This window comes from Pteropus vampyrus, unplaced genomic scaffold (assembly GCF_000151845.1).
Source record: "Pteropus vampyrus isolate Shadow unplaced genomic scaffold, Pvam_2.0 Scaffold337, whole genome shotgun sequence".
NCBI classification, from domain to species: Eukaryota; Metazoa; Chordata; class Mammalia; order Chiroptera; family Pteropodidae; genus Pteropus; species Pteropus vampyrus.
In genome coordinates this window covers 1,761,136-1,775,361 of record NW_011889118.1, presented here as the reverse complement: position 1 = coordinate 1,775,361, position 14,226 = coordinate 1,761,136, and the positions used below count along the sequence as shown (strand labels likewise).

Genomic DNA, 14,226 nt, shown 5'->3' with positions numbered 1-14,226 from the left:
AGGTGTATACACACACAGAGCTACAAATGTGCACTCCACGCACCAAGTCATACAAGCAGCCTCCTCACACACAAAGGCACATGCAGGACCCTGAAGTACCACACACATTTTCCCTACTCCTCCTAACAAACCATGGAATATGACCAAACCCAAGCTAAACAGAGATAACCTTAGGATAAGCTGGGCCAGGGGCTCTCTTCCCTGATCCCCAGCCTCCCAGGGGCTGCAGAGCCTCCTGTGTTTATGCCTGGAGCTCAGCTCAAGACACAGCAGCCGGAGATGATGGTGTCCAGTTCTCCACCTCCCAATCACACCAACACGGCTGTGCTGGGCCCTCCTACCTGAGACATGGTGGGTGCTGTGGGAGAGCTGCTTCGAGGGCTCCTCTCTGGCAAGCAGGAGCTGGTTGAAGAGATCTGAGTGGTGCCCAGCCCTCTGGAGCTTATATAGTCTGCTTGCCTGTCTTGCCTGAGAAGTCACTCCCCCTGCTTCAACAGACTCCCCAGTGATTCAGGATCACACAGCCACTGGCTTCAGAGTTTATTCTGGGGGATGATAGGGGCTCGCTGAGCACTGCTGCCTGGGGGGCTGCAGCCCTGGCGACAGCAGACAGCTGGGGAGACCTTGCACCCTCATGAACAGCTGCTCTATTTTCAAGTGGGAGGTGCTGGGACTGGCAGCGACTTGTGTTTATAAATGTAGGTCCTGGAATGTGTGGCAGTAGGAGCTGTCTGCCTGCCTCTAAGTCCATTCCAGTGTGGGGGTGTCCCTGAGGAAGGGAGGGCCCTGAGCCGGGCTGGATTGCTTTGAGTTTGCTTTTCTTGGTCTTCTACCCCTTCCCCGGATTCCAGAGAAAAGGGACTTTCCATCCCTGCACAGCAGCAGGGTGGGAGCTTTGCTCCCTGTGGGCTCACTGGGCCCCCGCAGTGGACTCAGAGCCAGAGGCTACCCCTGATTCACAGGTGGAGAAACTTCAGCCAAGGGAAGCCTGGAGAACTCTCCATCTGAGGTTTTGCTGATGTCTTTGTCCAGCTCCTAGTGCACTGTTTCATAAAGGGACGGAGAAGGCAGGGCATGAAGTGCCCAGGAAAGACAGGAGGAAACCATGCTTTGTGGTAAATAAGGGTAAGCTGACAGCAGGAAATAGCACCGAGCTGCACAGATGAAGTCACCAAAAGGCACCTGGCCTGAGGACATTTAGGTTGCTGAAAGAGGGTAGCGGGGAATGAAACCCATTCCAGGTATTGAGCTGTGGAGAGAGGTACAGGCCCAAGGGCTCCCCTGAAGGTCACTCAGTTTTCCTCTGCTAGCTCCTAATACCCCAAGCCTTGAAGGGAAGACCCCTAAGGCACATGGCAGGACTCTAAGCCTAGGATGGGTGTGGGGAGATGTGGGGAGATGTGTCTGCTCTTAGTATCAGACACACCCAAGCTCCTTGTCAGTTTGTGATGGAGATTATTTTTGAATGCCTGAAGGCCCCAGACAGAGGGAACCCAACCAGGCACTGACATATGGTTATCCCAAATGCGGCACCACTGCTGTCATATATCAAACCCCACCCAAATACCCACCTGCCTGGTCCTGACCGCGGGAGGCCAATGCGAGGACTGCCAGGCTCCATCTGAGACAAGTGCTGACATGAGGAATGCCTTCAGATAGCTATGGGCATAAACCTAAGACTCCAAACAGGGGCCAAGAGACAATGAGGGCAGGCCCGGCCTGTGAAGGCCCAGTTCCCAGGGTGAGTGCTCTGGTGCTGCCCCCACAGCTAGCTCTGCCCAGGGAGGAATGTGCCTTCCAGCCCCATGGCCTCAATGACCAGGCTGTGGGATGTTCACTCCTCATACTCCATCTCCCAGAACCCCACTCTCCTCAGAGGAGGTAGAATAGCTTTTACTCACATTAGCAGGAAAGTAGAATGGCAAGAATATGTTTTTTTTTTTTTCAACATCAGATTCTGGTTCCCATATCATCTATGAGGTGATATAAGGTTCATTTTCACTCTGTTTCCTGGGGAGAACCTTTCAACCCACTGGGGAAATTTTCTTGACCCCATTAAGCTGTTTCGATTCCAGAGAACACACAGTCAACAACCACAAAAGTGATGTTTCTTAAAAAAAAAAAAAAAAAAAAACCTGTAATAAGATGTCAAACTTTATTGTAAACCATTTTACAATGTAAGTACATCATCTTCCCTTTCATTTCAAAATTGTGTTTCTGTGAATCGTAACGCCACCGATTAAACACCCCCACTAGGCAGACAGTGGAAGTAGACTATGGTTTGTTCACATAGGTCTGATTGCTAATAAACTTCATGAAAAGAGAAATCAAATTAAACCCATCCACCCACCCACCCATCCAAGGAGCTCAAGGTGCTGACAACAATTGGACCAGAAGTCCCTCACCAAGAACAAAGCCCTTCAGAGATACCAATGTTTCACAGGGAAAACAGAGTTCTCCCTTCCTAGTTGGAAACGTGTGAAACTTCTAAAAGCTAGCCCTACACCCTACAAGGCAACTGCTCTGAGTGATGAGAAGCTCCCAGTGCCACCTACGCTGGCCTGCCTACAGAAGGGTCAGTGAATTGCAGTCTGGAGGGCAGAGTGGGCTGTCAGCCTATAGAACTGTCTATACTGCCTAGGGGAAGATACAACTTGGATTTGAGCTTTTATATATTTTCCCTTTCGAGGCATGACAGGTCGACATTAACCCAGGAATTCTTGCTGCCAGAAAGGGGCACAAGTTAAAGCTCAAGGCAGGAGGCCACCAGTATGCCTGAGGGCTAACTGATGGGTCACAGACCTTTGCCTCACAGGTCTTCAGGCTGAGTGGACCAAGAAACCACTGCTACTCGGGATCTCACCAATATCCCTCCTTGTCCTTGTCAACATCCCACTGACGCAAAAGGAAATCAGGGCCACAATGATCTCCTCCATTCATATATGACAGCTCTACTTCATTAGGCTATTTCCATTAGTTGTAAGAACCTTGTTCATGACCTTGACTTACAAGTTTCCATCATGGGTGGCTTGGACAAGGTCCATATTTGGAAAAATGAGATGGATAGTGCACAGTCGGTGTCCCAAGATTTCTCAAGCACAGTGATACTTGCCATGTTGCTGAGTGAAGAGCTGCCCCTCATAAGGCACCTTGGAGCAGGTGGTAAGGAAATTTGCTTGAGGAGGGAGGACAGCTCAAGAGGAAGTACTGACACAGCCCTCTGCATCCACTCTTTTAGGACAGTGCACCACAGAAAAACCCCTATGACAGCAGGAGGCACTCCCTGGGACTACAAACTGTGTGCGTGCGCACGCATGCACATGTACACACACACGCACACACACAGGAGGAGGGTGAGGCCAAGCACATGAGAACACGCTATCCAAGCCCACACAGCATAAGACCCTCTATGATCAGACACCATCCGCTAGTTAGCCAGCTACACAGCTGCAGCTCAGAGACTAAAGCCCTTACTGAAAATCAGGATACAGGGAGAAACCACCACTCACTCGTTACCTCTTCATCCCCCAAACCCACTGCCCAGTAGGCACTGGGACGAACCGTGAGATGAACAGATCACCTGAGGTCTATATAATCCAGCTTCCATCTTTCACAGACTGTGGCTCCTCCAGCCCGTCCTTTGTTTGGAAACATCAGGAGCCCTGATTTTGAGCTCAGGAAGGAAAAGGAAAGAGCTTTGGGCACAGGTTGTTCAAATCAAAATGAAACAAGACGAAAAAGTAAGGAGGGCCAGCGACTGCCACGAGGGGCTGAGGTCCAGCAGGAATGACGTCAGGTCTTGGTCTTCCCAAAAGCCCCTTCTCTAACAGGGAGACATCCACTAACAGAGCCAGGGGACAGGAGAGGAGTGAAGGGCATGAAATGAGAGCAGAAGTGATATGAGAGTGGAGATGGACTCCAATCTCACACGAGGCACTGCCCACAGATGCGCATTCTGGCAGTTGCCTCCTACTGTAGTTACAGCTCCTCGCAGCCCTCTGGCTTCTAGACTCCTAGAGAAGTTGGGCTGAGAAGACCTCCCCAAGGGTTGGCCCCCATGTCTCAGACAGGTGGGACTGTGAGAGGCAGAGGGCAGGCCCAGAATGCTTGTTTTCAATGCTTGGCTCACATGCTACAATTCAGACCCAATCTGCTTAAGTGAAACGTGTTTATGTAGGTCTAAAAAGAAAGTTCTAGGTAGTGGGGCCTCCCTTGCACCTGTCTCACTTCCAGCTCACACCTTAGCAGTGCAGTGTTCTGTTCCTAAACGTCCATGGCTGCCTCTGGCTGTGACAAAACACTGGGCTGCTCCACCTTGCTTCTTCCACAGCAGGGCAGTTACCCAGGTTAGCCCATTCCACTGCCAGTCAGCAGACTCCCAAAGCCATAGGGGCCCGTGCTCAGGCTGAGTCGGGGCCACTCCCCACAGAGAAAACACAGCTTAGAAGGACCTCTTCCTGTCTGTGGATGGAGAGAGTGAGTTCTCACCTTGACTCATCCCACTCCCAGCCACCCCACAGCCCTGGAGTGTATGAAAAACAGAATCATGTGGTCAGATAGGCGGTCTCCAGGATCTTGTGCAAAAATAAGTAGACAAGATGACAGGCCCAGGGCAGCCTGACCTAGAGCTGGGTGCAAAGACTGATTCTGAAGGCTGCACCACTGGGAGGCAAGGAGGCTGAGACATTTTAAACTTCAGATCTGGAGGCTCTGAAGAAAGGCAGGGAACAAATAGGACTGGCCTCATAGTCTCAATATCTCTGAACACAAAGACTTCTTAGCTTCCTTTCTTGGTCACATTTAAATAAGACCTCTAAACTGCCAGCAGAAATACCACAGAGCTGGTGGGCCCTGAGCATGCACTGGTGGGCCCTGGATCCATGTCCGGACCAGCTGCCTCCCGCTCAGGCCTGACCTTTACAGAACCACTGGGCTTGTAGATTTCATACAAGGACCCCTATCCCTTCCTACTGGGTTCACGACCTCATTTTAATGTAGATCACCAGTTTATCCAAATAAAAAACTCCCAACATTTTCCCTCTATCAATTCACGTCCCACGAAAGGCAAACAAACCCATTTCTTTGGGGATTAAAAAGAGTTTTTAAATACAATAGTATGAAAATATAACTTAAAAATATAAAAGTCAACTGCATACGGAAGACTTAAAAATCTATGTTTTGCTCATTAGTCCCATAGGAAATAAACACATACTCAAAAAACATTAACACTGTGACAGCTCATAAAACTGCCTTTAGAAATCAATAGTTATAAAAGCCATTTCGAGTAAGAAAGCATTGCAGTTCCAACTTGGTCAATGAGTGACTTTTAGCCCCGAACACATTATATCTTCACTCTCCAAGCCTTGGGGAAAGGCTCTACACACAGTCTGTGTGCGTGAGTTTCTTCCTCAGTGCCACCATGCCAGACACAGCACAGGGCTTCTGGGTCCCTCACGACACCATCGGGACAACGACAAACAAACGAAATGCCTTGCTTGCATATTTGGTCAGTGTTTGTAGTGCAACTGAGTGGGGACCTCCAACTGCCACGGCCCCCTCGGCGCTGGCTCGTCCTCCCTCTCTCAAGTCCCAGTAGTCTGGGAGTGGGCAGAGACAGCAAGAGGATGGAGGTAGAAGAGGAGGGGCAAAGAGAAGAGGGAAGGAATGATGCTGCAGAGCGACCGTCTGCTGACCCAGCAGCAGGCTGGGCCCCCAAACCTGACCCCCCGCATGGGAATGTGTCATACAGGCAGCCCGAAGCGGTGCTTCTTTTTCTTCACAGGCTTCAGGGGGGTCAGTCTGCGGAGGTCCTCCTCCACATCGGACTCCTCCATCTCGTCGTCGGCCGAGATCAGGATCTGAGGCAGCAGAGAGGCATGGCCCTGAGTGTCCCTGAGGCAGCAGAGAGGCATGGCCCTGCCAGCAGTGCCTTCTTCCTCTGGGGGTGCCAGCTCCGCCGTGAGGCCTGGCCTCTCATGTTTCTTTAGAAGAGCATTAGGAGACAAGCTGGCCCATCCGTGGGCTATTGACAACAACGCTGAGTTGATGTGCCCTCCCCTCTGCTAGTGCTCCCCACCACTTCGCCATCCAACCTCCAGCTGGGACTGAACCCCAGTTAGAGCAAACTCAGCAGGGACCTGTGGCCTAAGGTCATCCTGGCAAAAAAGCCCCATCTGGACACATGGGGTGCCAGGCCCTTGAAGCTGCCTCAAATATAGCAAACGCACTCAAAAGCCTCCTTCAAAAGGAAAGAAAACATCTGTGGGGCACATACAGTGCAGGAGGATTTCAGAGTGGCTGCTTTGAGCCAATTTTGTAACTTTTGAAAACAAGAGCCCTCTACTTGTGTGAGCCCCTAGAATGACTTGGCTATGCAGCCAGGGCACCCGGGGCATCCACACTTTTGCTGCCCACCTGCCTGGCGCCTCAGACCTCTGAGCACCAAGGAAGGTCTGGGACAGCCCAGGTCAGGATGGAGAGGCCCAAAGCACACCTGTGCAGAGGCCACTCATTCTATTCCAGACCAGGGCGGTCTCACCACCTCTCCCTGGGCCACTTTCTTGTAGGGCTTCCTCCTTTCAGCCTCTGTCCCCTGATCACTCTCTGGCTCCCTACTGCCTGTACAAGCACACCCTACACTCTCAGCCTAGATCACAAAGCACCTTGCCCATCTAGCTCAGACTTTTGCTTCTAGCTTATTTATCAATCCATCCTATCCTCACATACATGCTGCTCTGGCCATAATGAATTTCGCATTATTATCCAAATGCCAAACCACATGACCAGGATTGCTCATGAGCGACTGCTTCTGCCTGTAATGCTGTTTGTCATTCACCTAATGTTCACTGAGCTCTTCTAACAGGCCCATGCCAGATTCTAGGACGTATCCTTTGTCCTGCCATCTATTCAGCTTTCAAAACACCCTCCAGGATGCCCCAGGAGTTAAATAGACTGTCCCAGAGTCTCTGCAGGGTTCTGTTAAAGCCTCAGTCTTAAACCTTATAGCAGAGTGTTATGACGAGCTGTTCAGGCATTCACCTTCACCTCACCCACAAGTCTGAGGCCTCTTGGGGAAGTCATTCTCTCAGCCGTTTCTGCAGCCCCTGCGCAGCGCAGTGCTCAGCACAACCTGGCTTCCATGTTCCTGTTTATAACTAGCAGTCTCCCTCAAGTCCAAACCTTTAGCTTAGGAAACTTGAAGATAAGAGGAGATGAAGTTCCCCCGGGAAGTCTGGCTACCCCTACCTTTTAGAAGCTTCCAGCTGGTTCAGCCAACACATGCCTTGCTTGTTAATGATCAAGGATTCAAATACCTTTATGCTTAAAGGTCAATGGTCAGGCCCACGAAAGTTCGTGCCAGCTTCCTGGAACAAAGCAGCTCCTCCCTCTCATGTCTTTCTCCACTAGTGGAGGAAATGTGGAGAGAAGCCTCCTTCACCAGGTACTCCACCCCCTGCCCTGGAAAGGCCCACAGGACAGCAGAAATGGGTCCTGGCTGGATGAGAACTGTCAGCCTCCTCTCCCACCCCCTGGCTGGCGTGAGACATCCTCACGTGACCAGCATCCTCGGGTCAGCCGCGCAAGGGCTCAGCCCTACCTCAGACTCAGACTCCTCGTGGGATGCGGCCCTTCGGTAGCGGACCTTGCTCCCATTCCTCGAGTCCTGGTTGGCTCCCCTTTCTTCCAGTTTAGCTTTCGTCCTCCCCTTTCTCATGAGGAAATTGTCCACTACCCAAAACATCAAAGCCTGTGGGGAGGGAAAGTGCAGTTATTCTGGGATAAGCCATTGGTGAAAACAAAGCAGAGCAGCCCCAATCCCTATCCTATTCTAGATTATAACATCTTGAACTAGGGAAAGAGTAACCTCATCCAGTGCCCCGCTATCCTCTCAGAAGCTTAAAAAGAGATTCCTAATCTCTATTTCCTTTGATTTCTTATCAGAGAAAATCCTGCCCTCTTTAACCCTAGGGTTTTGTGGTGGCAACTCATGGGGATGGCCTGCCTTGGGCCTTGCCCCAGCTGTTGGCAGAGCAGGGCCTGGAACCAAGGTCTCTGGACCCCTGGTCTGGGCTCCATCCTGGGCTGAGCAGTTGGCCAGCACATTCTGCCACGTCTGTCAGCCCCAGTTTCCTTTATATTATGTTCTCATGTTTCCTAACTTCTAGCCAGTGTGCTTGTGAGTTTCTCTTGGAGCTCTGTGGCCAGGAATAGAAAACCAGGGTGAATTCCTAATATTCCTGATCTAGAAGTCGCTGTTACACAAGGGGTGAGAATCCTCGACAGGAAGTTCCCGGCAGGGAGGGCAAGACAGAGTTCCCAGGACCCTGCATTTTGCACAGAGGTCCTAGAGCAGGAACTGCCTGGCGAGGAAGCAATCCTGCCATTTCCAGGTCTGGGGTAGGGAATGGAGAGGTGGCAAATGCCACACAGAGGGACCTAAGGGCTGTAAGGTGTTTTCTCTGTCAGACTCAGAACTCTGAACAGGAACACCAGAAGGCAGGGAGAAAACTGGGGTAAAAAAATGCAACATGGCACTGACATTGACAAAGAAGGGGACGATCAGCATGACGATGGCCAATTTCAGGTCTGGGTTTTCAATGGGATTCAATAGGGCTACCTGTAAAGAGAAGCAGAATGAGAGATGTGAGGGAAGACCATAGGGAAAATCACCCATGCGGCCCTGAGAGAGGGGCTTAGCTTAGACACTGACCCAGAGCCCTGAGGAGAAGAGCACCTCACACCCAGAGCTGTACAATCCCAGATTTGACTGCTACTGAGGGACCGCCTTGGAGACCACTTGGAGCAGTTAGTGCTTTAGCCGCTTTCCCTATGGTGTGGACTTGGAGAGTGAGGTCGGTGGATGCTCATTAGACACCAGCAATGAGGAGTCAGACCACTTTCTAACAGAAATCTGCACTGCGACCACCTCCCGAAGGACAACAGCTCTGAAATGCCTTGGACTGTTTTCTGAAAAAATAAAACTCAGCCATGAATAAAACCAAGGGACGGCCAAGCTATTTGTTTCCAAAAGCTCTTTGGATGATTTAATGTGGGCATGTGGAAGAAATGGGCAGCAGAGGCTTATCTGAACAGTAGTGGGGCCAGAGGTCAGGGCCCAGGAAACCTTGGGGAAGATGTGTGATCAGTGGCTGCCTGAGGCACCTACATGCTCAAACCATCGGTCAAGAGAGGTGCGTGAATAAGATATTTGCAAATGCAGAGAATACCTGCCTGACTTTTACAGTTGTGAGGCCTGAATGCTAATATCAGACAGTAAGCAACATGAGGGCAGGGGCTATATTTTCATCGGCTTTATATGTCCTATTGGCTTAATCTAGAGTAGACATTTACATCATTGAAGTGGATGGATGCTATGTAAAAAACTGACTAGCTACTGCTCTTGAAAAGTCCTCAATAGGTGCCATATCGGACCAAATCCAGAGTGTATTCACAGAATAAAAAAAAAAAAAATTTGGTTTTCCAATACGGTTGGCTGGGGGGAGGTGGCAAAGGGAAGAAATACTATTTTACTTAGCATCTCGAGGAGCTGCTAAAGAAGAGACAAGAGGCAAACCTTTTTCCACTGAAGTATTAGGAGGACGATGAAGACGACAGATTTTTCAAAAATCATGATCAAGATGTAAAGAGCGCACTGCCCAAACCAGGCTCCGCACTGCAGAGGATCTCCTGCAGGGAGAGTGGGCGCTTAGTTACATGCAGCTCAGACATCGGGATCCGAACTGGGTGATGCTTCCCCTCTCCCCACAGCTTATGTGAGCCCACACCCCCCCACCCCACACCAGAGCCTTGGCTCTAGAGCTACGTAATGAGTCTCCAAAGCACCAAGAATAGCTTCAGCCTGAATAGACAAATGTGGCTGTTTTAAACAAAATCAGAAAATTCCTAATTTGGAGATATCAGAGTGGCTTCTCTTTCAAGAGATTCTAAGATATAATTAAAAAGCACTAAAGTTAGTAAGTGCCCATTGCTGAGCTCAGAAGAGCCGGTTCTTTTCGTCCACTGGCAGCAGAAGCTGTGTTAAGCAAGACTGCTATTATTACCCACTGTTGATTTTTCCATTGACTGTGGTGCTATCCACCCTCTCCTCCTCCCAAGAGTGGGCCGATATTTTTGAATTATGAAGGCAGCAAACAATCTTCTTGTTCATCTCCCACCCCACTATCCCCACTCCCCCACTGTTCCTGCTGCCCTCAGCCCTAAAAGCGGAAATCTTGACTCTGAAGGAATTCAGATTCTGTCTGGGATGGGGCACCCCAAAACACCCTGGGCTGAAGACAAAGAAGAAAAGAGGGACTTGGTGAAGGGTGGAGGACCAGCCCCTCCGGGTGATGATCTACATCCTCAGTGACAGGCAGAACCCATGGTGGGATGAGCCTCTGGGGAGCTACACATGCCTCCCCAGTGGGAGAACCAGGGGAGAGCAGGGGTGGGGGCTGCCAGGGGCCTATTCCAGAAGCTCTCCCGGGGCTGCCTGACCGCAGCTGGCCAGAAGAAAGGCTGGAGAGTAACATTTCAGGGGAGGCAAAGGCCCCAATCCAGGCTAAGAAGAGAATGTGGCCCAGAGAGAAATCTCCAGCTTCGATTCTACCGCTTCACAGCGATCCCTGTCCAGGCCCCAGTGCCGGAGGCCCCAGCCCTGCTTGAGCCTACCAAGCATACACGGTGGAAGCACGGTGAAGACCTTCATGCCGCTGTAATGGACACGACACCAGGCCTTCCCTTTTCTGGAAAACCTTGGCAGAAGTGTGCAGAAAGACGGCGCTGCCTCTTCTGAGGTTGTCCTATCTACTTTCACTTTTAGGATAAGACACATTTGAGCCAAAAGGCCATTTCAAAAGCACAATCTCTCCTAGCCAGATTTTCAACGGAGTTGTGTAATCTTTTCAGTAAACTACCTGACCTTACAGAGAAAAGTTCTCAAAAACAACAGATCAAAATATTTGTTAAAAACCGTAGAGTACGACTGGGGACAGACAGAAAGCACTAGTAGGAAATATCTCTGAATTGGGAAGAGCATGTTTAGAAGTCAACAGAACAAGTAGCAACACTTATTTAACATCAAAAGAAAATCTACTTGCTCATAGTGTATTTACTCCATTCGCTCTTAAGTTTTAAGTGACTGACAAAAGAGGAAATTGTCTTCCTTCCATCTGTCTCTTGCCCCTCACCACTGCTGAGTTCCAGGTCCAGTTCTTAGCTGCAGCTGCCTCTTATTTCATTTCGATGCTTTAATAAGTTAAAAAACATGGTAAAAAAAAATCATGTGAACCCCATTCACACATTGTTTCCTCCTGTGCATCCAGACCACACGTAGCACAGTTGGAATGAGCACACGTGTGCTGGTTTTCTGATTTCTGTTTCATTTGAGTCTAACGTTCCCCTGGCCTCATCTCTCAAGGACAGACAAACCAGGCATTCTTGTTGTGTCCTGCTTTTAACCACACTGGGCCCCCTCAGGCACATGCGTGTTTTTTTTCTTTTGTTTTGTTTTTTTTTAGGCGAGGCAACCCTTGGTTGACCTCACAGATCGCAAGAACCTTGTCAGTTTATAATCCCTTATTTTTTTTATTTTTAATTTTTACACCTACAGCACCTGGTCTTCCTAGGTGGTCTCCCATCCAAGTACTAACTAGGCTTGACCCTGCTTAGCTTCCGAGATCAGATGGGATCGGGCGTGTTCAGGGTGGCATGGCCATAGACACATGAGTGTTTTGTTTTGTTGAAGTATTCCCTCAGGATAAATCACAGGGATAGGGGCTAAAAGGAGCGGGGAGCATGTCCATATCTAGAGAGGCTTCCAGAAGGGAGCGTTAGGACAGGATGGGCAGCAAAGCCCACAAACCACTGGTGCCCATGGGACACAGACCTTGTTTACAGGGCTTCTACATGGGGAAGAACAGCTTGGTCATCAAGCTGCAGACACCACATGTTGCCTGGATCCTGTCTCGCCCCTCGGGGCTTTATAGCATTGCCCAAGTCTCATGTTCCTGTTAGCAAGTTCACCTTCTCTTCTAGAGCCCATGGAAGCACCTAGAAAAAAAGCACTTCTTCTTCATTTGCCTGAGAAGAGAGCTATAGGGCCTACGTGTAATTGTTGTATCAAGTAGATGAGCCAGTTAACGGATGTGATAGGTAGAATAATGGCCCCACAGAGATAGCCACATCTTAATCCCTAGAACCTGTGAATATGTTAAGCAATATAGCAGAGAATTAAGGTTATAAATGGAATTAAGGTTGCTAGCTACCTGCCTCTTAAAGAGTATCCTGGAGTATCCACGGGGGCCCAATGTCATCACAAGGGCACTTCAAAGTGGAAAGAGGTGGTGGAAGAATGGTACGATGTGAGAGGAACCGAACCTGCTATTACTGGCTCTGAAGATGGAAGAAAGGGCCACAAGCCAAGGGATGTAGGCAGCCTGTAGGAGCTGGAAAAGGCAAGGAAATGGATTCTGCCCTTAGAGACTCCAGAAGGACCTAGTCTTGCAAACACCTTGATTTTAATTCATGAGACTTGTGTCAGACTTCTGAGCTACAGGACTATAAGATAATAAATTTGTGCTATTTTAAGCCACTATTTTTGTGGTAATTTGTTAGAGGAGCAACAGAAAATAACCAAAATTGAAAGAAACAGAGGACACATGCTGCCCTTCCTCATCCTGGGGCGAGAGGACTTGGGATGGTCCTTGATAGGGTAGCTGTATCTGGAAACATCCTGGTTTGAAGATGCTGGTTCCCAAAGGCAATGGTAGATGACCCCAGGACGGGGGCGGAGGCAGGTCAAGTGGGTAGAGGAGGGTAGCGTAAAAGCAAGAGGTTCAAATGACCATTGTCTTCTTCCTCTTAATCTAATTTTGGGGATGTAGACAAAACATGCTAGGAACAGGTGTATCAGGACCAGACCTCATCTCCACTCCCATGTCACTGAGTGGCACATAATTGGTTGTCGGTGGATCTCCCATGGCACTGGCCAGTTATAGCTGCATTAAGAGCCCTTTCTGAAGGGATCTTAACAACAAAGTAGTTATGAGCACAAGTATCCCCCACTCCCGGAGGTGCACTGGCCGGGTGAGCTTCCTGTGTCGCTTAACCCCTCTGAGTGCCTATCCTATGAGGACAACACCATTTTGGTCCAAGTACGCTGTGGTCCATTTTTGTCCTCCAAGCTGAGGAGCTAGTGACTTGCGGTGTCTCAGAAGCCTTCCCTGGAGCCACAGGAGCACATGCTGTGTGTCAGACACTATCTTAAGTCAGTGACTCATCAAGCATCAAGTAACGGGGCTAAGAAAAGCCCTCCCTTAAGCTCATCTCCCTTCAATGGAGACAAACAATTACTAAGATTTCTAGAAATACCCCAGGCACTCACGGCCAGATCCATAAATTGGCTCCCCTTTTAAATGTCAGTCCCTTGTGAGCCTTCAGCCACGTAGGAGTGAGCAGCCTCGGGCCCAGAAGAGTGAGAATCTAAGAGTCCACCTGCACTCCCTCCCTCTTGACCTGTGTGCCTTTTTCATGGCAAAGGTTCCACTCATGCTGTTCCCACTGAGAACACGAACTCCTCCCTCCAGATAGCAGGGCCAGCTGTGAAGGCAGGAGAGAGCTGCTGTTACCCCTTAACTCTGGGTCCTGAATCTCCAGGGGTTGGGGCAAGGCCCAAAGAAGGCACTTCTTACCAGCAGCCCTCTCGAGGCCATATCCAGCTGTTTTTTGGGAGTACAGAGTAAAAAGCACTGCATCTGTGTTTGGAGCCAGCATAGAGGCAGCTTCCTATTTAAACTATCCCATGGGGTCTGATGAGATGTGAGGGGGGTCAAAACCAGGCCAGCATCCATAGATCACTTGTTTTAAGTCATGTCTCTGGGTGAGGCTGGAACTGGTGTCCTTCGTGACTGTATGTGCCAGATGCTGGGTTGCGGGGCCAGCCCCCACAGTAAGGAGATAGCAAGGCAACTTGGTCCTGGGAGATAGACCCTCCAGTCCTGACTTTGCGAGCCCCAGTGGGAGAATGGCTCAATGACAGGACAAACATAGACGTGCAGCAGAAAGAGGAGCAGCTCCCTACTGAGCACCTCCCAAACCGAGAACCACCCCCATTTCTCTAATGAAGTGGGCAGGTGGCAGAGTGAGGTGGCCTTATGGCCCTATAGGTGAGGCTGCCAGTGCCCTCTGGTGGAAGAGGCAAATGTTGTACCCCTCCCTGCACCTCGG

The 14,226-nt window shown here is 49.9% G+C and overlaps 2 protein-coding genes and 1 pseudogene across 4 annotated transcripts in view; all 3 read right to left on the bottom strand.

Annotated features, from left to right (window-relative positions):
- ITIH4 (inter-alpha-trypsin inhibitor heavy chain family member 4) overlaps window positions 1-5,832 on the bottom strand; it is a 26,140-nt gene extending 20,308 nt beyond the window's left edge. Inside the window, exon 1 of the mRNA XM_023522292.1 lies at window positions 5,748-5,832. The gene's annotated coding sequence lies outside the window, so the exon portion shown is untranslated. The remainder of the gene's footprint in view (window positions 1-5,747) is intronic.
- The window catches only part of LOC105304364 (musculoskeletal embryonic nuclear protein 1), a 15,502-nt gene extending 1,380 nt beyond the window's left edge, over window positions 1-14,122 (bottom strand). Inside the window, exons 1-5 of one of the 3 annotated variants that reach the window (XM_023522293.1) lie at window positions 12,267-13,259; window positions 9,575-9,687; window positions 8,540-8,617; window positions 7,598-7,747; window positions 5,748-5,858 (exon numbers count right to left, since the gene is read on the bottom strand). In XM_023522293.1, coding sequence (XP_023378061.1) covers window positions 5,748-5,858; window positions 7,598-7,747; window positions 8,540-8,617; window positions 9,575-9,631 — 396 coding nt within the window. In that variant the 5' untranslated portion in view covers window positions 9,632-9,687; window positions 12,267-13,259. Of the gene's footprint in view, window positions 1-341; window positions 2,084-5,747; window positions 5,859-7,597; window positions 7,748-8,539; window positions 8,618-9,574; window positions 9,688-12,266 lie in introns of those variants that run through there. The other 2 variants (XM_023522294.1, XM_023522295.1) reach the window with 2 other exon arrangements.
- LOC111730877 lies at window positions 11,603-11,721 on the bottom strand (annotated as a pseudogene).
- Window positions 14,123-14,226: the final 104 nt, after the last annotated feature.